Below are 26,827 nucleotides of genomic sequence, written 5' to 3'. Positions count from 1 at the left end.
GTGGATTCCAACAAAGTCATCAGAGGCTGAGCAGACATCAAAGCTTCCTCCGTTACTCCCCCCTCTCATTTCTAACGGCGATAATGACTGTTTAAACGCGCGGCAGCTCAGGAGTCCCACGTCTATTACAAGCACACACACACGCGCACGAACCCGCACAAACACACACACACGCGCTCCGATGCTTTCCGACGTATTCGTCTTCACTCCACTATCCCTACAGCACTCATTAGTCAGCAGCGCATCCTCAGATCCTGCAGCAACACACTCTCCTTCCCACTGCTATAATAACCTCCCATCACACTATGTCAGCTCTCAGAACATGCAGAGGAAACAGAGTCCACACAATCCGGCGCTGGGTACAGCTCCTATGGACAACAATTCCAATGTGACAGTGACAAAAGTCTTACGGGAGAGAGCGGCTTGCCTGAGACTTCATTAATTAATGCCATTTAGCAGATACTTTCAGCCAAAGCAACTTGCAGTCGTGGTTGCATACATTAATCGGTATGTGTGGCCGCAGCGGGAATCAAACCCACAACCCTTTGGCTTTGCAAGTGCCACACTCTACCAACTGAGCCACATAGGACCATAAAGTTTCCTCTTTCAAACAAATATGAAATGTTTATTCGTGTTTAGCTGAATAGTTCATTCTGTTGGTTTTCAATGAATGTGTCTGTCAGTAGGAAATTAAATATGAACCAAACTGTTCTCTATTTAAGGGGCAATCTGAAATTGGTGAATTCATTTTTGAAATTTCAAATTGTTGTTATATTGCCATTGATTCTTGAAGAACTTTTCTCCAGCCCTATCCCTCAGCTGTTGACAACAGTGGTGCAGTGACATCTGTGATGTCATTTGAATTGTAGTTGTAGTTGAGTGGCCTGCAGTGAAGCACGTGTTGAGCCTGATGTCTGGTAGAAATGGGAAAGTGTTGAAGCTGAAATTCATCGTGACCTATCTCTCACTATGTGTGTGTGTGTGTGTGTGTGTGTGTGTGTGTGTGTGTGTGTGTGAGACCTATCTCTCTCTACATCCATCTGAAAAGCAGCAGGAAACTGCTCCATCACAATGGGAGTAATACATTGCTTATCCTGAAAAATATATATTTCTCCTTCTCTGAACTGTTGCTGGCCTTCTGAAAAAAGCACTGGCCTTCTAAAAAAAGCCCTCTGAAAAAAGCCCTGGCCCTATGAAAAAAACTCTCTGAACTGGTGCTGGCCCTATGAAAAAAGCCCTCTGAACTGGTGCTGTCCCTATGAAAAAAGCCCTCTGAACTGGTGCTGGCCCTATGAAAAAAGCCCTCTGAACTGGTGCTGGCCCTATGAAAAAAGCCCTCTGAACTGGTGCTGGCCCTATGAAAAAAGCCCTCTGAACTGGTGCTGGCCCTATGAAAAAAGCCCTCTGAACTGGTGCTGGCCCTATGAAAAAAGCCCTCTGAGGATAACAGAGAGAAGATGTTCAATATGGTCCTGTAAAGTGATGAAGGTGTTGTGGGTAAAACACATAGGACATGAAGGTGTTGTGGGTAAAACACATAGGACATGACGATGTTGTGGGTAAAACACACAGGACATGAAGGTGTTGTGGGTAAAACACATAGGACATGAAGGTGTTGTGGGTAAAACACATAGGACATGAAGGTGTTGTGGGTAAAACACATAGGACATGAAGGTGTTGTGGGTAAAACACATAGGACATGAAGGTGTTGTGGGTAAAACACATAGGACATGACGATGTTGTGGGTAAAACACATAGGACATGAAGGTGTTGTGGGTAAAACACATAGGACATGAAGGTGTTGTGGGTAAAACACATAGGACATGAAGGTGTTGTGGGTAAAACACATAGGACATGAAGGTGTTGTGGGTAACACACATAGGACATGAAGGTGTTGTGGGTAAAACACATAGGACATGACGATGTTGTGGGTAAAACACATAGGACATGAAGGTGTTGTGGGTAACACACATAGGACATGACGATGTTGTGGGTAAAACACATAGGACATGAAGGTGTTGTGGGTAAAACACATAGGACATGACGATGTTGTGGGTAAAACACATAGGACATGAAGTTGTTGTGGGTAAAACACATAGGACATGACGGTGTTGTGGGTAAAACACATAGGACATGAAGGTGTTGTGGGTAAAACACATAGGACATGAAGGTGTTGTGGGTAAAACACATAGGACATGAAGGTGTTGTGGGTAAAACACATAGGACATGAAGGTGTTGTGGGTAAAACACATAGGACATGAAGGTGTTGTGGGTAAAACACATAGGACATGAAGTTGTTGTGGGTAAAACACATAGGACATGACGGTGTTGTGGGTAAAACACATAGGACATGAAGGTGTTGTGGGTAAAACACATAGGACATGAAGGTGTTGTGGGTAAAACACATAGGACATGAAGGTGTTGTGGGTAAAACACATAGGACATGACGGTGTTGTGGGTAAAACACATAGGACATGAAGGTGTTGTGGGTAAAACACATAGGACATGAAGGTGTTGTGGGTAAAACACATAGGACATGAAGATATGCTTCTCTATGCAGATACAACATGACGTTCAGATACCTTCAGTCACTATGGCTACGGCCCTCATTCCCTACTTCCCACAAATCTAAAACCATTTGATTGGTAGAGGCATGGGCTAGTGGGAGTTTCCACCACATTTCTTATACCAGTCATTTCCTTTCATATCAGGGAAGGAAAGTAAGAAAAAAAGCACTCTTTGTGAGGAAGGAGAGATAATTGGGACACAGCCATGGTTCTTTGTTGTGGACCCTGGGCGTGTGTGCTCAGCCATTTGGAACACACAGGCTCATTTAGGATCTGGCCTGGGATCGGTGGGTTTTAATTGGTAAGGGTCAGGTGGGAACATTAGGCATGTTACATAGAGCATGTTGGCTGGATGAGCAGGCTCATTACATTGAGCAGAGGGAGGTTTTCTTGGCTAATCGTGCTGATTAGGGGGAAAGCGTGCTATGGTTGACTGACGACGAGTGTTGTTTATGGTTATGGGGAAATGTACAGTAATTGGTTTGTCAGTTTATCGGTTGGTCTGTGTTCGGCATTGTGGACAGGTATGACTGTCTGGGTGATAAATAGTATAGTATCGTCCCAAATGGCACCCTATTCCATTTATAGTCCACTACAGATGTAGGATCTTAATTTGAGCCAGTTTACTACAGCAGGAAAATAATGCTGCAGCAACAGGAATTGTGAAAAATTATGTGGACTATAATTAATGGCCATTTTTGTAGGGTTGTCTGAAATTTCAAAGTGGAAATTACAAACCTCAAATACAAGTTTAAAATGTTCAGCATTTTGATGAAGATGACCGTCTATGTTATGGAGAAAGACACTGTGCATACATACAACTGTAATGTACAGATACATTGGAGATGTAGCCTAGTAGCTAGCTTACAGAGCTGATGCAGGTGATGGGAGAGAAGGATGCTAAGATTGAGGATCAATCTAGGTAGAGTTGATTAGAGCTGAGGCCATGTACTGTAGATCAGGACCCGTCTTCAAAAACGTAGGAGTGCTGATCTAGGATCAGGTCCTCCCCCTGCCCATATTATCTTATTTATTATGATCTAAAAGGGAAAACTGATCCTAGATCAGCATTCCCACTCTGAGACGCTTGATACACACAGGCTCAGGTGTAGACACAGTCTACTGACCATACAACAGGTGTCTATAGAGACAAAGTCTACTCACCATAGACAATAACAGTAGCAGTGGTACTTCTCCTCTTGGCAACAATGTTCTTGGCCACACACGTATAGTTGGCCGTATCCGACAGTCTGGCCTGCTTTATAATCAGGTTGTGGTCAATGGTGATGTAGAAATTACGGTCATCAGCCGGGTCAATGATCTCCTCGTTCTTCAACCACTCCACCTGAGATGGACACAAGGAGAAAACTGTGTGAGGAGGGAAGGAAGGAGGGAGGGAGGTAAGAACCAGGTGAAAGAGAGGACAGGAGGAAGCTAGCTTCATTTATGATACTAATCACATTTCCTGAATGCCATAGTTACTGCCACAGCTCTCGTAAATTGAACCTGTCAAAAGGTTTACGGCACGCACCGTAAATGTCAAAACCTATCAAATGTAATGTTTTTTTATTTCCCTTTCACATTAGGGGAATGGCATTTTCAGTCATCGAAAGGGAAATTCTGTGTTTTTCTTAGTTTACCGTCACATGCTTTTTCCTTATGAGTTCTGCTCTGATGGAAATTCACAGCGCCTCCTTGCTCTCACTGGGAGCAGTGTCTGACCTGACTTGCATGGTGGCTCCTTGGAAATTAATTCTATCAACAGTGACAATGCAGCTGTACGGGAAAAGGACAAGGACAAGCCAGGAACAACAAGAACAACATACAAGTACAGACTCAGAACAAAGGGACAGGCTTTCTGTATGAAGCTGTATGATCAAAATGACCTTGAAAATCATAATCAAGTTCAGTCCAAGCAGCTATAGGATCAGACTATTGAATGTTCAGGATGAGTTCAGAGTTCATAACCTCCCCATCTACCTCAGAAGTAGGTGTGAGGGAGTCATTATTTTGGGTGTGGAACTGTGTGAAGGCGATAGCTTGTTAGCCCGCATCGGGAATAGAAGTGTCTGCTTTTAACTGTCTGTCTCACACTAAAGGTTTGAAATGAAAGCTGAAAGAGCCAAGTGAAAATTCCAGCAGTGCTTCAACTGAGCAAGACACACACACACACACACACACACACACACACACACACACACACACACACACACACACACACACACACACACACACACACACACACACACACACACACACACACACACACACACACACACACACAGAACCTCACGTAACCCAGAAACCAGGCAGGGTAGCAAAGCTGATGACATGCGCAGAGTATGATTCATACACGTAAATAGATGAGCACAGTGTATTGTAGCACTAACCCATGCTAACAGAGCAATGTTACGGTGTTCATATTAGACAGCCTAAATCTCAGCAATTTAGTTATTTATATTTATGTTTTATGTTGGACACCGTACAGTGCCACAAAGCTGTGGGAGCTGTGTCAGGCAAGCAGGCAGGGGACAGGAGTCAGAGCAACTGATCTACAGGCTTTTGACTGAGACCCAGGCTTACTGAGACAGTCTGAGCTCTCTATAATACCCTAAACCACCGTTAGGTCCGTTCACTACCCAACATTGGAGCTAGGAGGAAAAAAGTTGGGTTCTTTCTATCAGCAACACTAAATCCCATACTTTCTTCCTACTATATGGAGTGTCTATTTCAGGCAGGTGAAGCCAGAGAGCCATTTCAGTCAATATCAGTCTCATTTATGAATAGTCATAATCTGATACATACATGTATTTGTATAATCATCACAGCACGTCATTTAAATATCTGACTAATCATTTGATTACGCTGTAGGATTTTAACGAGCGAAACATTGAAAGTCATTCAAATCATCTCGGGGGGTTGTTTTCCAGTTTAAAACGGCTCCTTTTTGGCATTACTACAGCAGACACAAATATCAACAAACGCCATAATGCAGGTGTGCATTTCACCCCACTCCTTCATCCGTGCTCCAGGCTACTCCCCACTGTGCAAAATCAGCAAAACCCCTAGACCAAGCCAGCATCGGTTTGGAAAGTGTTCGTGTGAAGACCAAGGGGAGGTAGAAAAGAGACGGAAACCCAGTGGGGATACCACTTTGGAGATTAGTAATGAAAGCAGAGAGAGAGTGAGGGTGTGTTTATAGAATGGTTAATGCCTGCTAGCATGCTGAAGCCAAAGTTAAAGTCTTGTAATATAAGTAGGGCCAGTTGATTTTATTTATTTATTTCCTTGACTGGAATTTCCAGCCTTGACCATTTGGTTTGCTGCAGGTTGTTGGTTCGAATACCCGAGCCGACAAGGTGAACAATCTGTCTGTGCCCTTGAGCAAGGCCTTATTTTTGCTCCAGGGGAGCCGTACCACTATGGCTGACCTTAAAAACAGCATATTTTACTGCACCTATCCAGTGTATCTGACACGTCCCTTAATTGCCCCTAATTGATAAATGTTTTGCTACAACTTCAGAGTCTGTTGGAAAGGATCAGCCTGAGCAAAGTGAGGTGTATAATCACTGATCTACAAATAGTTTTCACTGCCAAATAATCGGCTTTGTGTGATTAAGATTCACAGAGTTACGCCTTCTCTGGCTTAGGTTGATACCGCATCAAACACACAGGCACAGCCAGACATTGATTGATTGATTAATTGATTGATTGATTGGAGACAGCTTGTGTCAGTTAAAGAACATTTCCTAGTATTTTCTACCTGCAGCAAACCTAGTGGATAATGCTGGAAACACCGGTCAAAGAAAACTCCACATAAAACAACCAAAACAACTGTCCCGTATCATAATACACTGATACAAAACCAGACATCCTCTGCAGTATTTGTCTAGATAATGTCACAATGCCACTACTGAATGGTCAAACAAAACAAACCTCACATAATTCAACACCATTGGTAATTCCCTGGTACCAAATGGTACAAACCTACGATTCTATAAACCAATCTCACAGAAATGAGTTGTAATTAATATGCACATTAATAGAAAAAAGTCATTTAAAAGTCACTACCTGCTAAATAATGGACTGTTAAATAAGGGGTAATCAAAAGCTGTTTTACAACAGCAGCACACAATTAAGCAACATTACTGTTCTTCGGTGAGATTCCAAAAAAACACAACGATCATCTTTAGCTCTGAGATAATTGTTCCTTGATTCCTTACCAATAGACTCAGTGATTCCTTACCAATAGACTTAGTGATTCCTTACCAATAGACTCAGTGATTCCTTACCAATAGACTCAGTGATTCCTTACCAATAGACTCAGTGATTCCTTACCAATAGACTCAGTGATTCCTTACCAATAGACTTAGTGATTCCTTACCAATAGACTTAGTGATTCCTTACCAATAGACTTAGTGATTCCTTACCAATGGACATAGTGATTCCTTACCAATAGACTCAGTGATTCCTTACCAATAGACTTAGTGATTCCTTACCAATAGACTCAGTGATTCCTTACCAATAGACTTAGTGATTCCTTACCAATAGACTCAGTGATTCCTTACCAATAGACTTAGTGATTCCTTACCAATAGACTTAGTGATTCCTTACCAATAGACTTAGTGATTCCTTACCAATAGACTCAGTGATTCCTTACCAATAGACTTAGTGATTCCTTACCAATAGACTTAGTGATTCCTTACCAATAGACTTAGTGATTCCTTACCAATAGACTTAGTGATTCCTTACCAATAGACTTAGTGATTCCTTACCAATAGACTCAGTGATTCCTTACCAATAGACTTAGTGATTCCTTACCAATGGACTTAGTGATTCCTTACCAATAGACTTAGTGATTCCTTACCAATAGACTTAGTGATTCCTTACCAATAGACTTAGTGATTCCTTACCAATAGACTTAGTGATTCCTTACCAATAGACTCAGTGATTCCTTACCAATAGACTTAGTGATTCCTTACCAATAGACTTAGTGATTCCTTACCAATAGACTTAGTGATTCCTTACCAATAGACTCAGTGATTCCTTACCAATAGACTTAGTGATTCCTTACCAATAGACTTAGTGATTCCTTACCAATAGACTTAGTGATTCCTTACCAATAGACTTAGTGATTCCTTACCAATAGACTCAGTGATTCCTTACCAATAGACTTAGTGATTCCTTACCAATAGACTTAGTGATTCCTTACCAATAGACTCAGTGATTCCTTACCAATAGACTCAGTGATTCCTTACCAATAGACTTAGTGATTCCTTACCAATAGACTTAGTGATTCCTTACCAATAGACTCAGTGATTCCTTACCAATGGACTTAGTGATTCCTTACCAATAGACTTAGTGATTCCTTACCAATAGACTTAGTGATTCCTTACCAATAGACTTAGTGATTCCTTACCAATAGACTTAGTGATTCCTTACCAATAGACTTAGTGATTCCTTACCAATAGACTTAGTGATTCCTTACCAATAGACTTAGTGATTCCTTACCAATAGACTCAGTGATTCCTTACCAATGGACTTAGTGATTCCTTACCAATAGACTCAGTGATTCCTTACCAATAGACTCAGTGATTCCTTACCAATAGACTCAGTGATTCCTTACCAATAGACTTAGTGATTCCTTACCAATAGACTTAGTGATTCCTTACCAATAGACTCAGTGATTCCTTACCAATAGACTCAGTGATTCCTTACCAATGGACTTAGTGATTCCTTACCAATAGACTCAGTGATTCCTTACCAATGGACTTAGTGATTCCTTACCAATAGACTCAGTGATTCCTTACCAATAGACTCAGTGATTCCTTACCAATAGACTTAGTGATTCCTTACCAATAGACTTAGTGATTCCTTACCAATGGACTTAGTGATTCCTTACCAATAGACTCAGTGATTCCTTACCAATAGACTCAGTGATTCCTTACCAATAGACTTAGTGATTCCTTACCAATAGACTCAGTGATTCCTTACCAATAGACTTAGTGATTCCTTACCAATAGACTTAGTGATTCCTTACCAATGGACTTAGTGATTCCTTACCAATAGACTCAGTGATTCCTTACCAATAGACTCAGTGATTCCTTACCAATAGACTCAGTGATTCCTTACCAATGGACTTAGTGATTCCTTACCAATAGACTCAGTGATTCCTTACCAATAGACTCAGTGATTCCTTACCAATAGACTTAGTGATTCCTTACCAATAGACTTAGTGATTCCTTACCAATGGACTTAGTGATTCCTTACCAATGGACTTAGTGATTCCTTACCAATGGATTTAGTGATTCCTTACCAATAGACTTAGTGATTCCTTACCAATAGACTTAGTGATTCCTTACCAATAGACTTAGTGATTCCTTACCAATGGACTTAGTGATTCCTTACCAATAGACTTAGTGATTCCTTACCAATAGACTTAGTGATTCCTTACCAATGGACTTAGTGATTCCTTACCAATAGACTCAGTGATTCCTTACCAATAGACTTAGTGATTCCTTACCAATAGACTTAGTGATTCCTTACCAATGGACTTAGTGATTCCTTACCAATAGACTTAGTGATTCCTTACCAATGGACTTAGTGATTCCTTACCAATAGACTCAGTGATTCCTTACCAATAGACTTAGTGATTCCTTACCAATGGACTTAGTGATTCCTTACCAATAGACTTAGTGATTCCTTACCAATAGACTCAGTGATTCCTTACCAATAGACTTAGTGATTCCTTACCAATGGACTTAGTGATTCCTTACCAATAGACTTAGTGATTCCTTACCAATAGACTTAGTGATTCCTTACCAATAGACTTAGTGATTCCTTACCAATAGACTTAGTGATTCCTTACCAATAGACTTAGTGATTCCTTACCAATAGACTTAGTGATTCCTTACCAATAGACTTAGTGATTCCTTACCAATAGACTTAGTGATTCCTTACCAATAGACTTAGTGATTCCTTACCAATGGACTTAGTGATTCCTTACCAATAGACTTAGTGATTCCTTACCAATAGACTTAGTGATTCCTTACCAATAGACTTAGTGATTCCTTACCAATGGACTTAGTGATTCCTTACCAATAGACTTAGTGATTCCTTACCAATGGACTTAGTGATTCCTTACCAATGGACTTAGTGATTCCTTACCAATAGACTCAGTGATTCCTTACCAATAGACTTAGTGATTCCTTACCAATAGACTTAGTGATTCCTTACCAATGGACTTAGTGATTCCTTACCAATGGACTTAGTGATTCCTTACCGACTTAGTGATTCCTTACCAATAGACTTAGTGATTCCTTACCAATAGACTTAGTGATTCCTTACCAATAGACTTAGTGATTCCTTACCAATGGACTTAGTGATTCCTTACCAATAGACTTAGTGATTCCTTACCAATAGACTTAGTGATTCCTTACCAATAGACTTAGTGATTCCTTACCAATGGACTTAGTGATTCCTTACCAATAGACTTAGTGATTCCTTACCAATAGACTTAGTGATTCCTTACCAATAGACTTAGTGATTCCTTACCAATAGACTTAGTGATTCCTTACCAATAGACTTAGTGATTCCTTACCAATGGACTTAGTGATTCCTTACCAATAGACTTAGTGATTCCTTACCAATAGACTTAGTGATTCCTTACCAATAGACTTAGTGATTCCTTACCAATAGACTTAGTGATTCCTTACCAATAGACTTAGTGATTCCTTACCAATAGACTTAGTGATTCCTTACCAATAGACTTAGTGATTCCTTACCAATGGACTTAGTGATTCCTTACCAATAGACTTAGTGCTTCCTTACCAATGGACTTAGTGATTCCTTACCAATAGACTTAGTGATTCCTTACCAATAGACTTAGTGATTCCTTACCAATGGACTTAGTGATTCCTTACCAATAGACTTAGTGATTCCTCACCAATAGACTCAGTGATTACTTACCAATGGACTAAGAGATTCCTTACCATTAGACTAAGAGATTCCTTACCAATGGACTTAGTGATTCCTTACCAATGGACTTAGTGATTCCTTACCAATAGACTAAGAGATTCCTTACCAATGGACTTAGTGCTAAGATGATCTTTTGTTATTTTGGGAAACTCCCCCCTGATCAGTTCAGTGGTAAATTGTAGTCCTATCAATTCTAATACTCCCAGTATTATCATGAATTACAGCATTCATCAAAACATACCGTTAGAAATCAACATTTGAAGCTGGTTTCTTGATGTGGGCTATGCCGAGCTGAGACAAAGAAACCTCCTGTGGCAGAGGGAGGGATGGTTACAGTGTGGTGTGTGTGTGTGTGTGTGTGTGTGTGTGTGTGTGTGTGTGTGTGTGTGTGTGTGTGTGTGTGTGTGTGTGTGTGTGTGTGTGTGTGTGTGTGTGTGTCTGCGCGCACGCTGGTGTGTGTGTGTGTGTCTGCGCGCGCGCTGGTGTGTGTGTGTGTGTGTGTCTAGCCGTTAGTCACAGCTGGGGGATGGAGAGTAGTTTATTGGATCAGACCAGCCCCCCACTGAGACACAGAGTGTGTTATTCTAACCTCCTCTCTCCAGGACGCCCTGTCTTTCTCTGAGACACACACCGTTAAACACACCTCGAATGGCCCTGTGCACTTGGCCTGGTCCAGCCTGGACCATGGAAAGCCTTTCTGTAATCTGTGCATAGCGTTAGGCTATGACAGCCTAGTATAACATATCGGTTCAGTTAGAGCAGAAGACATGACACCACGAACCCTAGTAGATCATGGGGCAGAATAATGTAATATATGCATTATGCTTTCATTCATATTATACATATCATTGGGAAGAGAACAGCACCTGACATTTCCAGATAGAACCCTCCAATGAAGCATAGAATCAATCATTCTCCCCCACCAGCCTGTCTGTTGGTTTAACAGCGGTCCATTAACAATCTGCTTGACTGTTAAACAACAGTCGAGGTGGTAGCTCTTTCAATCATTGGACTGTTAATATCATGATTATTGTGCATTACCCGTGATTAGTTAAATGAGATAGGAATAATCCAATCCATAGGCTGCGTTAACATCTCCACCTGAATAATAATAATAAGAACAACAAAGGTAGTCATGTCCCCAACTCAACCCCCTGAAACCCCACTGTGCCTTGATTGGTCACACACCACTGGCAGGGACTCTGCAATCTGCCGTGAAATTCACTGTCCATGCTGTTGTGAGACAGAGCATTGCCTGCCACTGATAAACAGACGAACACACGTAAGCACATACACACCCTCCACCTCTACCACCCTCCACCTCTACCATCCTCCACCTCTACCACCCTCCACCTCCCTCCACCTCTACCACCCTCCACCTCTACCACCCTCCACCTCTACCACCCTCCACCTCTACCATCCTCCACCTATACCATCCTCCACCTATACCACCCTCCACCTATACCACCCTCCACCTATACCACCCTCCACCTCTACTACCCTCCACCTCTACCACCCTCCACCTCTACCACCCTCCACCTCTACCACCCTCCACCATCCTCCACCTCTACCATCCTCCACCTCTACCACCCTCCACCTCTTCAAACTCGTCCCTAACACAGATGGACACAAAAACATAGACACACAAACCAGACCCCCCCCCCCATCATCCTCCTCTCAGACACAAGGCCTCTACTCCTCCCCAGACAGATGTGGTCGTGGTGCTCATTATTGACTGATTGGCATCGGGAGAGTCATTAACATAATTGGCACATTTGTTGTCATTAACAGGGGGGAAATTGCCACATGTCAGCCCAGGCTTCAAGAGCGCGAGCTGGAGAGAGAGAGAGAGAGAGAGAGAGAGAGAGAGAGAGAGAGAGAGAGAGAGAGAGAGAGAGAGAGAGAGAGAGAGAGAGAGAGAGAGAGAGAGAGAGAGAGAAAGAGAGAGAGAGAGAGAGAGAGAGAGAGAGAGAGAGAGAGAGAGAGAGAGAGAGAGAGAGAGAGAGAGAGAGAGAGAGAGAGAGAGAGAGAGAGAGAGAGAGAGAGAGAGATGTAATAAAATAGATAATATATACGCTGTGGCTCTGTGTCTCCTGCTTATGGCTGCGTCCCTATTCCATACATAGTGCACTACATGTGACCAGAGCCCTATATAGGTATTAGGGTGCTTTTTGGGATGCAGACTTCCCTGACACTGAAAGGCAATTGGCTCCAGGAAATAAACACAGGGAGGGTGAGAGACCCACAGGACCAGTGACACAAGACTCACTCAGCCTCCACATGTCTCATCTTCCTCATTCATCTAAGGAGAATACTAATCAAGTCATTCATTACACCAAGTAACAAAGGCCATTACGGGACTAATCATTACATTCAAAGTCAATCAAGGAAAGTTCATATAAATTTAATCTGGAGGCCCGCAAATATGTGTGTGTGTGTGTGTGTGTGAGTGTGAGTGTGTGTGAGTTAGAAAAATAAGAGTAGGGAAGGGGAAGAATGACTTACTGCTGAAGGCAATGGTAACACTCCAAACATGTAGTTTGCTTCCTTAAATTCACTTCCACAGGTTTATAATTGATCAAAGAGTTTGTCTGAGATGAGAGATGTCTCTTATTCCCTCAGACACATTATTTTAACAGCTTTGAGGACTCTCATCCACGCCAATTGTCTTGCTGTCAGTTGCAATTCTGACAGGTTCCGTTGTAATGGTCAATTATCGCTTCATAATGTTTTTAGTTACAATCTCAAAAGGCTCTCGTATTCAAAATCATAGTGAAGCTACATGTGTCCTCCTTCTGGACGTTTGGGACAAAAGGGAATCTGTTCAGTAGTTAAACCATGTTTCAGAAAAGAGCAAAATGATCTGGTTACTATTTGACGACTGGCCAGAATGATCCTTTTATGGTGACATCAAAGACCTGAAGGTCCTTGTTAGATAAAGATGTCTACTTGGCTACACAGTGTGAGAGTATTCCCCCGCATTCAACATGCCGTCGCTATAGTCAACGCTGTGACTATAGTCATCGCTGTGACTATAATCAACGCTGTGACTATAGTCAACACTGTAACTATAATCAACGCTGTGACTATAATCAACGCTGTGACTATAATCAACGCTGTGACTATAGTCAACGCTGTGACTATAATCAACGCTGTGACTATAGTCAACGCTGTGACTATAATCAACGCTGTGACTATAATCAACGCTGTGACTATAATCAACGCTGTGACTATAATCAACGCTGTGACTATAGCGGTGATTTGGGACAAAGTGGGAAACATGCAATATAAGCACACACACACACACACACACACCAGAGTTTTGGGGCAATGATGAATTGATTGATGTGTGTGTGTGTGTGTGTGTGTGTGTGTGTTGGGACTCCATGTGTGCATTGTCCCATACTGGGGATGTGATTACACTAACCAGGGGCCTGCTGCTAGAGGGCTTCCCTGCCCAGTGCCCACTCTACCAGCCAAGGTTGGCCAGACTGGCAGGGTCATCGTCCCATCCATGTGCCTGCCTGAGTTTCTCACACCACAAATAACCTATACTGTAGGTGAACGACACAGACAGCACACCATTCCAATCAAGTCTTATTCATCTAACTGGCCCAATGCATTATCCTCTTATTCATCTAACTGGCCCAAGGCAGTATCCTCTTATTCATCTAACTGTCTCAAGACATTATCCTCTTATTCATCTAACTGTCCCAAGACATTATCCTCTTATTCATCTAACTGTCCCAAGACATTATCCTCTTATTCATCTAACTGTCCCAAGGCATTATCCTCTTATTCATCTAACTGGCCCAAGGCATTATCATCTTATTCGTCGAACTGTCCCAAGACATTATCCTCTTATTCATCTAACTGGCCCAATGCATTATCCTCTTATTCATCGAACTGTCCCAAGGCATTATCCTCTTATTCATCTAACTGTCTCAAGACATTATCCTCTTATTCATCTAACTGTCCCAAGACATTATCCTCTTATTCATCTAACTGTCCCAAGGCATTATCCTCTTATTCATCTAACTGTCCCAAGGCATTATCATCTTATTCGTCGAACTGTCCCAAGACATTATCCTCTTATTCATCTAACTGGCCCAAGGCATTATCCTCTTATTCATCGAACTGTCCCAAGACATTATCCTCTTATTCATTGAACTGTCTCAAGACATTATCCTCTTATTCATTGAACTGTCTCAAGACATTATCCTCTTATTCATCTAACTGTCCCAAGACATTATCCTCTTATTCATCTAACTGTCCCAAGACATTATCCTCTTATTCATCTAACTGTCCCAAGACATTATCCTCTTATTTGTCTAACTGTCCCAAGGCATTATCATGTTATTCACCTAACTGTCCCAAGACATTATCCTGTTATTCACCTAACTGTCCCGAGACATTATCCTGTTATTCACCTAACTGTCCCGAGACATTATCCTCTTATTCGTCTAACTGTCCCAAGGCATTATCATGTTATTCACCTAACTGTCCCAAGGCATTATCCTGTTATGCACCTAACTGTCCCGAGACATTATCCTGTTATTCACCTAACTGTCCCAAGGCATTATCATGTTATTCACCTAACTGTCCCGAGACATTATCATGTTATTCACCTAACTGTCCCAAGGCATTATCCTGTTATTCACCTAACTGTCCCGAGACATTATCCTGTTATTCACCTAACTGTCCCAAATTATTATTTTCTGACAATCTTCCAACCCTTACAAATAAAAGACTTTGTGACCATTGACAGTGTAAGGCGTAGATCAGTAACAATAATCCTGCAGCAACGGGATTTGAATGTTTAGTCCATAATGTTGCTTGATTGGTGGTTCGGTTATTAGCTGACCAAAATTAGGCTACATGACAAGTGTAAAACTGTTAATATAACTGTGTTTCTCCAGAGGAACGCAGCACTACTGATACTAACACAGGTACAGTTTTGATTCAGAGGGGTTGGGTTAAATGTGGAAGACACATTTCAGTTGAATACATTCAGTTGTACAACTGACTAGGTACCCCCCCCCCTTTTCCCTTCACTGTGAGGGGATCCATTAGGCTCGCCCCGCCGTGTCATCACTGGACCCAGGCCTGGAGGGAGGGAGGAAGAGAGTCAGAGAGTGAGGAAGAGAGGGAGAACATCCAAACACACTCAAATGTTGAGATGATTGACAGGTGGAGACATTCAGGGCCAGCCCTCTGGTTTGGAGTCGCCGCGGGAGGTTCTCCATATTGAACACTGGTTAACTGCTGAACTCACATACTCTTAAGTACTTTAACATCCAACACTATTCTTCTCCAGCCCTGCACCATGCTGCTGCAACAGGCTGACTGGCTCCAGAGGCTGAGGGAGGCAGTGAGAGAGAAGAAAGAGTGAGTTTGCGTAACATATTAGGTGGAAACTACTCTTTGAAGTTATATTAAAATAGGTGTCTATATTGCAGCTGACTTGCTACGAGAGAGGGGGCTGTTGACACCGCATTAGCATTAAAGCGTGTTAAGCTTTGAACTAATTGGGCTGACGGTAATCCTATTTAATTGACTCTCGAAAAACTAAACTGTTAAAAGACTTCACAACAAATCTGTTTTCCATGGCTCGGTCAGCACAATACAACACTCATATTGCCTGTTTGGCAGGTTAGGAAGTCATACTAATAATGTATGCTATTTAGCCGGACCCTCTCATCCAAAGTGACTCAAATTAAACCTTACAGTCGGCACTTTAACCTCATAGTCATTGTATCATGTCAAATCCAAAGTGCTGGAGTACAGAGACAAAACAACAAACAATTTATCACTGTCCCAATACTTTTGGAGCTCACTGTATTTTATATGTGACCCCAGCGGCAATCGAACCAATGACCCTTTGCGTTGCAAGTGCTCAGGAAGTGTTGGCGTATATGTGTTGGATTCAGAGAGAGTGTTTTTGTGTGTGTGCGATCCATCTCGGAAGGTCTTTATGTGTTGAAGGGTGTTTTCTGCCTGTCTGTCTGCCTATCTATCTGTCCATTTATCTTCCTGTCTGCCTGTCTGTCTATCTATCTGTCTGCAGAAGCCATCAGCACAGGACAGACACCACACCGGTCCTCTTCAACACATAAAGATGGATCGCACACATCCTGTGCTGATGGCTTCTGCAGACAGACAGACCAAGCCTGGTCTTTATTTATGCGTGAGAAACAACTTTATTCAACCTTTCAGTGACTTAATTAAACATTTCAGTGCTGCTGGAAATCCCACAGACAGATGGTTGAGTTGACGCAGACTGTCTGTACTTGGGGGTAAGGGGCTAGGAAAGCAGACTAACAGATAGATAGACAGCCAGATGGTTGAATAGATGCAGACTGTCTGTACTTGGGGGTAAGGGGCTAGGAAAGCAGACTAACAGATAGATAGACAGCCAGATGGTTGAGTTGACGCAGACTGTCTGTACTTGGGGGTAAGGGGCTAGGAAAGCAGACTAACAGCCAGATGGTTGAGTTGACGCAGACTGTCTGTACTTGGGGGTAAGGGGCTAGGAAAGCAGACTAGCAGATAGATGGTTGAGTTGATGCAGACTGTCTGTACTTGGGGGTAAGGGGCTAGGAAAGCAGACTAGCAGACAGATGGTTGAGTTGATGCAGACTGTCTGTACTTGGGGGTAAGGGGCTAGGAAAGCAGACTAGCAGATAGATGGTTGAGTTGACGCAGACTGTCTGTACTTGGGGGTAAGGGGCTAGGAAAGCAGACTAACAGCCAGATGGTTGAGTTGATGCAGACTGTCTGTACTTGGGGGTAAGGGGCTAGGAAAGCAGACTAGCAGATAGATGGTTGAGTTGATGCAGGCTGTCTGTACTTGGGGGTAAGGGGCTAGGAAAGCAGACTAACAGCCAGATGGTTGAGTTGATGCAGACTGTCTGTACTTGGGGGTAAGGGGCTAGGAAAGCAGACTAGCAGATAGATGGTTGAGTTGATGCAGGCTGTCTGTACTTGGGGGTAAGGGGCTAGGAAAGCAGACTAACAGCCAGATGGTTGAGTTGATGCAGACTGTCTGTACTTGGGGGTAAGGGGCTAGGAAAGCAGACTAGCAGATAGATGGTTGAGTTGACGCAGACTGTCTGTACTTGGGGGTAAGGGGCTAGGAAAGCAGACTAACAGCCAGATGGTTGAGTTGATGCAGACTGTCTGTACTTGGGGGTAAGGGGCTAGGAAAGCAGACTAGCAGATAGATGGTTGAGTTGATGCAGGCTGTCTGTACTTGGGGGTAAGGGGCTAGGAAAGCAGACTAGCAGACAGATGGTTGAGTTGATGCAGACTGTCTGTACTTGGGGGTAAGGGGCTAGGAAAGCAGACTAGCAGATAGATGGTTGAGTTGACGCAGACTGTCTGTACTTTGGGGTAAGGGGCTAGGAAAGCAGACTAACAGCCAGATGGTTGAGTTGATGCAGACTGTCTGTACTTGGGGGTAAGGGGCTAGGAAAGCAGACTAGCAGATAGATGGTTGAGTTGATGCAGACTGTCTGTACTTGGGGGTAAGGGGCTAGGAAAGCAGACTAACAGATAGATAGACAGCCAGATGGTTGAGTTGATGCAGACTGTCTGTACTTGGGGGTAAGGGGCTAGGAAAGCAGACTAACATCCAGATGGTTGAGTTGACGCAGACTGTCTGTACTTGGGGGTAAGGGGCTAGGAAAGCAGACTAACAGATAGATAGACAGCCAGATGGTTGAGTTGACGCAGACTGTCTGTACTTGGGGTAAGGGGCTAGGAAAGCAGACTAACATCCAGATGGTTGAGTTGACGCAGACTGTCTGTACTTGGGGGTAAGGGGCTAGGAAAGCAGACTAGCAGATAGATAGACAGCCAGATGGTTGAGTTGATGCAGACTGTCTGTACTTGGGGGTAAGGGGCTAGGAAAGCAGACTAACATCCAGATGGTTGAGTTGACGCAGACTGTCTGTACTTGGGGGTAAGGGGCTAGGAAAGCAGACTAACAGATAGATAGACAGCCAGATGGTTGAGTTGACGCAGACTGTCTGTACTTGGGGTAAGGGGCTAGGAAAGCAGACTAACATCCAGATGGTTGAGTTGACGCAGACTGTCTGTACTTGGGGGTAAGGGGCTAGGAAAGCAGACTAACAGATAGATAGACAGCCAGATGGTTGAGTTGACGCAGACTGTCTGTACTTGGGGTAAGGGGCTAGGAAAGCAGACTAACATCCAGATGGTTGAGTTGACGCAGACTGTCTGTACTTGGGGGTAAGGGGCTAGGAAAGCAGACTAGCAGATAGATAGACAGCCAGATGGTTGAGTTGATGCAGACTGTCTGTACTTGGGGGTAAGGGGCTAGGAAAGCAGACTAGCAGATATATAGACAGCCAGATGGTTGAGTTGATGCAGACTGTCTGTACTTGGGGTAAGGGGCTAGGAAAGCAGACTAGCAGATATATAGACAGCCAGATGGTATGAACACCATGGCTTCCTCTGTGCTTGCGGGGTCTGGAGCGTCTTCTTCTCTGAGTATATAAACATATGCTGGGTTCCTCGAGCTCTGGCCTGGCCCGGTGTAATGAACTAACTACCAGACAATGAACTAGAGAGGTACCTCCCACTGCAGTGCTGACTGAAAATGATCTTGGGTCAGTTTTGCATTATCCCCACTAATGGTTAAGGTTAAGATTGGGGGAGGGGAAGCTGATCCTAGCTCTGTACCTAGGGGAAACTTCCTCCTGGAGCGTGCTGACTGAAATGAGCAGGATTGACCATAGCGATATTCTCTTCTCTGTTTAGTTCAGGCTTTCACTGTGTGTATGGATTAATACACACATACTGAACAGGGAACATTGAAGACAAGCCACTCGGTTTTGATGGAGCATATCACGTGACAATTCATGGTATTTTCACTCTCTGATGACAACTATATGTATTGTATTTGCTTAGCAATATGATATATATATTTCTTTTAAATGTAGACGTTTTTTGAAGCTTTTGAAAATTGTTTCTCGGACAAACGCACATAGTTTGTTATATAATGCATAGCGTTATTTAATGCAGGCCTTTGTCTTTGCAGGGTTGCCTCCTCCATGCAATAGTGGTCCCATGGGGCGGCAGGTAGCGAAGCGTTGGGCCAGTAACCGAAAGGTCGGTTAAAGACAGTTAACGCCCGAAAACAACTGCTCCCCGGGCACCGTGGATGTCGATTAAGGCAGCCCCCCACACCTCTCTTGATTCAGAGGGGTTGGGTTAAATGCAGTTGAATGCATTCAGTTGTGCAACTGACTAGGCATCCCCTTTGCCCGTCGTCCATGACAACCTGGCAGGATCCCGGAAACCCTGAGTAAATGCCTTAGTCTGCTTCCGTGGCAACCGGCTCCTCTATAGTCCATAATACTATGTCACCCCTCACCCCATCTTTATCTAAGAACAATGTCCAAAGATTTGAGGGGCAGTGAGAGAGAGGAAACATGAAAATAAAAACGGCAGGAGGCATTTTGTAGCTAGTACATTTGAATCGCAGTCTTTCACTTTACGTTTGACAGCTCTTCCAGAGGTAATGAATGGGGAGGTTCTCAATGGGGGGATGCCCAACCAAACTCTATCATTATCCATTCCTGCTCCCTTCTAGCTCAAGGAGCCACTCACGAATTTACCCTCTGCACCACAAAGGAAAACATAACGCTACATCTTAGTTCTCAAACCAAACATAATTAAAGCACCATATAATGCTCTGCCTATACCCTGCCCTTCCTCTCCAGGGGATATGCACATATCAGAGCTTTGGTCAAATGTAACCGTTGAATAAAAAGCTTCCAGTTGAATTCTTTGATTGATAGTTTCCTTAAACTATCCAACCACGAGTCATTTCAAGAAGATCTTTGTTTTAAGTCATTTCCAGGGCTAGAGAAACAAGCACAACCATTTACTATGTGCACGAGCCAAAATAAACGTCTGGGGCTTGTTGCTTTGTTGGAGTGTGCAATGCTGTCTCTCTATCTCTAGAATCAGATAAGTGCCAAAAACTGTCTAGCGCCATGTTAGTGTCCAGCGAGCAGGATTAGAATCTACCAGTCTAGACGGAATCACTGAACGGAACAGGGAGACTAGAATGGAACAGAGGAGCTTTTCAGTTCAGAACACATTTCAATTCAGAATGACCAGTTACTGAATGTGCTCTGGGGTGAAGTTTCCCCTAGGCACAGATCTAGGAACAGCTTTCCCCTCCCCCCAGTCTTAACCTTAAATCAATAGTGGGGGGAATGCCAAACTGACCCAAGATCAGCATCTAGGAGCATCTTCACCCTATACCAGTGAAAGTATTATAACGTGGCACCGTACGTTATAGTGTCTGGTAGGTTCGGCTTAAGGTTTTGACATCTGGCTATAATTAGGATAATACTGGAAATAATATTGCCTAGTTAGGTTTACAGTATCATTCTAATTGAAAGCATATTATGCCAATGGTTTTACAAAAACAACCTCTAATATCGCAATACATTTAACATCAAAATGTCGCATTGCTTGGTCAGAGCTGCTGTCTAGTGGAACCATTTGTGAATTACTGTTGCATAGGAGGTCGGAATAAAAGAGATTGCTTGATAATCTCAGATAATAATGTCAGTAACTGTTGTTTTTTTTTGACAAAGCTTTGATTTGATTTCAGATAAAACATTGACAATCACTCCAATGAGCCAAAGCACACAGCTTACTCCAGAGGATTATATTGGGCCCTGTGCATTATATGAACGAGTTTGGCACTAGTCAAAAGTAGTGTACTACATAGGGAATAGGGTACTATTTAGGATGCAGCCTTTGTGCACACAACTAAAAACACTGAACCTTGGCCTGAAGCCAAGGATCTCGTGGAAAAAAATACTTTCTACTAGGAACAAAATCCAGCCACTGCTTTTCTAGCAATGTGCTACCAATTGTACTCTTAATGTAAATGATTATTGTTTTGCGTAATTAGATTGAGAAAGGAGAGTGCTAGTGGTGTAATGTGGGGGCATTGTAAACTTGCCAGCGGCTCGGCTGCTCTGGCGTTAAGTTTGCTCACAGAGCCATTAGCGCTGTGCATTCCAGACTGTGAGAGGCTTGTGTTGTCACGGAGCCAATGCTAACCACTAATCAGGGAGTCTGACTGGAGGAGGGTTGGGGCCCCTGCTGCCAGACCCCGCAGGGAGCACGGGCCTCGCCTGGAACCTGGGCCTGCCAACAAGACCCTGCTAGGTGGAGAAAGAGGTGAGGGGGAGGGTTGGGGATTTTAGTGCTTCCTCACACCACAAACTGCTGCAATGCTGCTTCGCTTGGAAGGCAACACGACTATTACTCTGGGCACTGGCATGGCACCAGCCGGTCTACATTTTCTACCTCGCCGCAAGACCTCGCCGGTAATCACGTCTACACCCGACCGACAGTCTGGAGAGAGTATGTGAGTGCTTACCTGATACTCTGTATCACTAGAACCAAATGAACTCAGTGACAGTACATACGCCCCATCCCAGCTTGCCCTAACAATCATTTGACCTAGTTACAGTAAACGATGACACGGACGCGACTCGCTCACCAAGGCACTCACTACTCTGCTAGTACAGTACATCAGCCGCACTCTACACTCTAGTTTGACTGGATTTAAATTGCCACTTCGGTGGCGCTGTCCAGTGAGTCCAGTCCAGTCAGGGCTCTTCATCGGAAGAGCCTGCAGGGCATCAGTGAGCCTTGATCCTCTGATACATTAGCCAACAACATGGCCTGTCTTTTCCTGACCCACGGCCAGACACAAGGCGTACAGAGGGACCCCTGGGCCGTATGAAGATACCACATCACTGATGCATTCTGACATGACCAGACTAATGTCATCTGCTTCAGAGTGGCTGGCATCAAGAATCTTTCTTGGAGAAGGCAGATGACTGTTCTTTGTGTGTGTGTGTGTGTGTGTGTGTGTGTGTACGTGTGTGTGTGTGTGTACGTGTGTGTGCGCTTTCAAGCTTGGTTTGTCATTTAACAAGGTTGCTTATGTGTCGCTGCACTGTGTAGCCAGTGTGCTATATCTCTAAGATGTAAGGCTGCAGTCTGGTCTGGTCTGGTCTGGTCTATCCTACAGGGTTTCTGAGCATGTCAGAGAAGGAGCAGAGAGCTGTCCTGTCATCACTGTCTGATGTCTTTATTCCACTGCAGATGTGTCTTTCACTCACATCCCAGACACAGCACAGCGTAGCCCAGCCCAGCACAGCCCAGCCCAGGCACAGCACAGTCCAGACACAGTCCAGCCCATACACAGCCCAGCCCAGCTCAGACACAGCCAGGCCCAGACACAGCCCAGCCCAGACACAGCCCAGCCCATCTCTGACACAGTCCAGCCCAGACACAGCACAGCCCAGCCCAGCACAGCCCAGCCCAGCCCAGCCCAGCCCAGACACAGACCAGCCCAGACACAGCCCAGACCAGACACAGCCCAGTCAATCGCAGACCCAGTCCAGCCCAGACACAGCCCAGCCCAGACACAGCCCAGCCCAGGTACAGCACAGCCCAGACACAGCCCAGCCCAGCCCAGCCCAGCCCAGACACAGTCCAGCCCATACACAGCCCAGCCCAGCCCAGCTCAGACACAGTCCAGCCCAGACACAGACCAGCCACAGCCCAGACACAGCCCAGCGCAGCCCAGACACAGCCCAGTCCAGCCCAAACACAGCCCAAACACAGCCCAAACACAGCCCAGCACAGCTCAGACACAGCCCAGCCCAGCCCAGACACAGCCAAGCCCATCTCTGACACAGTCCAGCCCAGACACAGCCCAGTCCAGCCCAAACACAGTGCAGCCCAGCCAGAGTCCAGCCCAGACACAGCCCAGCCACAGCCCAGCCACAGCCCAGCGCAGCCCAGTCCAGCCCAAACACAGCCCAGCACAGCTCAGACACAGCCCAGCACAGCTCAGACACAGCCCAGCCCATCTCTGACACAGTCCAGCCCAGACACAGCCCAGTCCAGCCCAAACACAGTGCAGCCCAGCCAGAGTCCAGCCCAGACACAGCCCAGCCCAGCCACAGCCCAGAAACAGCCCAGCCCATCAATGTGAACTCTATTGTCTTGAATTGGTCTTTCCGGGTCAGCACCAGTCTTTCCACCAATTATAAGTTTTGAGACACAATCAACAGTGCTGCAATGTCTAAAGTCTAGCAGTCTAGTCCCAGCCCCCTTGCCTGTGTGTCTGTATATTAATCTCCCACCAATCTCTGTTGAACCATGCCTTTCATCAGCAACAAAGTCCAAAAAGAGTCTGTACTTTTCAAACTACCCTGAAATTCTTCCCGAATTGCCATTCAAAAGTGATATATTGACAGAACGATTCAGAGCAATACCAGTCAAACTCACAAGATATTGAGTTCTACTGTTATGGCTACACATCTTTTTCTTCAAGGATTTTGAACTTGACCCCTCACAGCTCACACTAGTACGGTGTCCATTTTAGGACATCTTCATACATCAAAGTCAGTCGTCAGTCAGAGTTAAGTCAGACATCAGCCAAAGTCTCCTACTGCATTTAGCATCTAATCCTAGGCTGAGCGGCAGTCCCGGATTTCTCATCACGTGTCTATTAAGTCACCGGTCCCGTGTGGCTCAGTTGGTAGAGCATGGTGCTTGCAATGCCACGGTTGTGGGTTTGATTTCTGCTGGGGACCTGTATGAGCAAATGTATGCACTCACTATTTCCTGTAAGTTGCTCTGGATCAGCGTGTCTGCTAAATGACTTAAGTGGCAAGGTTGTATGTCGCCAAATGCTGATAGGCATGTGTGCGAGGGTTCACGTTTCAAGTTGCAGCCAGACACTTTCACAAGAGTCCACGGGCTTGACCCACCAGCACTAATATTAGCACCTCCTAAAAAAAAGTTATTAAACTTATCAGGCCTGTCCATCAATTTTGAGTAGAAGGAGAGGGCAGAGTTCAGAGGTCACAGGTCAAACACACCGCCTAGCCAATAAGAGAGACAATAGCATTTTGACTTAAATACAGAGGATCAATAAATCTTATTAACCTCAAGAGCAGAGACATCAATCCTTTTTTGCAGGGTGATCCCATTATGACAGCTAAAATGAATGAAAAATGCATGAGGTAAAAACGGAGGGGGAACAAATATGAAACTGGTGCAGAGACCAGACCCCCTGAAGCCTCTCTGTTCAATTGAACGAACCAATCGACCAATTTATTAGCTTTATTTTTCCTGCAGGAGAATTCCTAAAACTCTTATGGCCGTATCGGAGTGAACAGGATAAGGCCTGAGAGCATTGCGTGCTGAGAGTGGATTGTAAAATGTTACTGTTGTGTCATCAACCGTGCAGAGTGAAGGAGGAAGAGAGAGAGAGAGCAGGGGCAGAGATAACTTTTCTCTCTGTCTTTGGCTCTCTCGCTTTCTCTGCCCTGGTCGCAGAGCTCCATACGTCCTTCAGCACAGCAGGAGGAGGCTCTCAATCTTCTCAATGTTCTAGTATTTATGTGGGATAAAATATTATTACAACTTTGATGAGATGACCAGATACTGTAGAACAAAACATAACGTGCGATCCAGTCTACCAGCAGAGTAGACCAACCCACCAAACAGTGAACGTTACTACCACGTTAGCTAACGTTCCAGTGGAGTCCCAATAGTCAAACTGTAAAATATAGACAACACTGTAGTGTAAGGATGGAAACAGGAAGTTGATAAATACCTCTGCAGCAGGTATGCCCTCAGGTGGGCGGCACTGGAGAAGTACTTCCTGTTCCAGTGACACCTCCTTCCCCAGTGGCTCCTGGTCAAACGTTTTCCTGAGATCTGGAGGGGAGAAATAAAAACAAAACATTAATTGAACAATCATGATCAAATTCCAGGTGCTCGAAGGACCATGAAAAGAAGGCTGATGAAAAAAAAAAAGGTAAAATAGCAAAATGCACATTTATCTCAGAAGTACATAATATGAATCGCCCTCCATTGTAAGTGTTTAGTAGTATTGTTCATGCTTTCCTACTGGCCTCAGCTTCAGAACTCTCGTGGTCCTCCCACTGAATTCCTCATTTGATTATCAGGATTATCCATTTTGCAATTTACTGAAAAGTCAACGAAACTGAACTCCTCCCGACAAGAAGCTAAAACTGCTGTAGCAGTAAACCAGGCAGAGATCTCGGCACAGAATTGAAATTCAGCATGCACACATCTCTATTCACAGACAGGGAATGTACATACAGCTGGACAATCCTATAGCCGAGACCACCTGAACACCAATATCAAATCTGCGGCATCTCAAGGCCCCTTGGTATATTGAGAGATTATAGAATGCCTCCACCGAGGACACGGAGAGACCTTGAGTATGAAAAAAGAATACAGACATTTCTCGATTTCATTGAGAACACTTCGTCCAGCCCCGGAATTTAGCATGATCAGTAGTCCACCACAGTTAGGTGACTCATCTCACAAGCACACAATGACGCATGTAGGCTACCTTTGCAAAGAGAGTAAACCATGGAAACATTAAATAGGCATGGAAACCAGGAGGAGGGGTGTGGGCAACCGTGTAGCCATTTTGGAGACACCATCTTTTCATTGTGTATTTAAGCCCTGCTTTAGGTTTCTGGTCCTCGTGGTTTTCTATGCCCTCTTTGTGAATTCAGCCCAATGGCCGGGGTCACGTGACAGAAAACACAGTGATGGGGGTGGGGGGGAGAGAGAGAGAGTAAAATAGAGGACAAACGCAGCATTTACAAAGGCAAGTGGACAGTCCCCGAGCAAAGCTCAAGTCACAGGAGTTGTCAGGGATCTGAGGTGGTTCGTAGCAGAGAGGAAGCCACTGGATTCTAATGCCTGTCCACTGGGACCTCTATTCTCACACCTACGTCCCTAGCTGTTTTGTAGAGTATGTGTGTTAGTAGGGTGTGGAGTGGAGGGCTTGACTGCATGAGAATGACATCACAGGGAATGGCAGCGCTGGGACAATTCATACAGGTGTTATTACAGTTATTAGACTGCCTTGAGGTTTGAAGACAGTTATCTTTATAGTGCTTTTGATTGGCTAAAGGGAAAAGTGAGTGCCCTGATTTCCTACATTATTCTTGTGTTTAAACCAAGCTCTTTAGTAACATACTGTACAGTACATCTTGCCGGGGGACAGCTGGTGCTGAGTAGTTTATGCCTATTTAAATCCATGGGAGTTACTGTTCATGATTTCATTATACATCCATTATGGATGAGATGGACAGCACAGAAAAGACTGATATCGGTACTGCTTCGTAGAGCGTTGTTGGAGTTGAAGACAAATCGAT

General features: G+C 44.2%; 1 protein-coding gene across 1 annotated transcript in view; it reads right to left on the bottom strand.

The window, feature by feature from the left end:
- Nucleotides 1-26,827, bottom strand: part of unc5ca (unc-5 netrin receptor Ca) — a 285,855-nt gene that overhangs the window by 103,137 nt on the left and 155,891 nt on the right. Inside the window, exons 4-5 of the mRNA XM_071404226.1 lie at nucleotides 25,243-25,346; nucleotides 3,732-3,912 (exon numbers count right to left, since the gene is read on the bottom strand). Coding sequence (XP_071260327.1) covers nucleotides 3,732-3,912; nucleotides 25,243-25,346 — 285 coding nt within the window. The remainder of the gene's footprint in view (nucleotides 1-3,731; nucleotides 3,913-25,242; nucleotides 25,347-26,827) is intronic.

Source organism: Salvelinus alpinus, chromosome 5 (assembly GCF_045679555.1).
Source record: "Salvelinus alpinus chromosome 5, SLU_Salpinus.1, whole genome shotgun sequence".
Taxonomy (NCBI): domain Eukaryota; kingdom Metazoa; phylum Chordata; class Actinopteri; order Salmoniformes; family Salmonidae; genus Salvelinus; species Salvelinus alpinus.
This window is presented reverse-complemented; position numbering and strand designations above follow the sequence as displayed.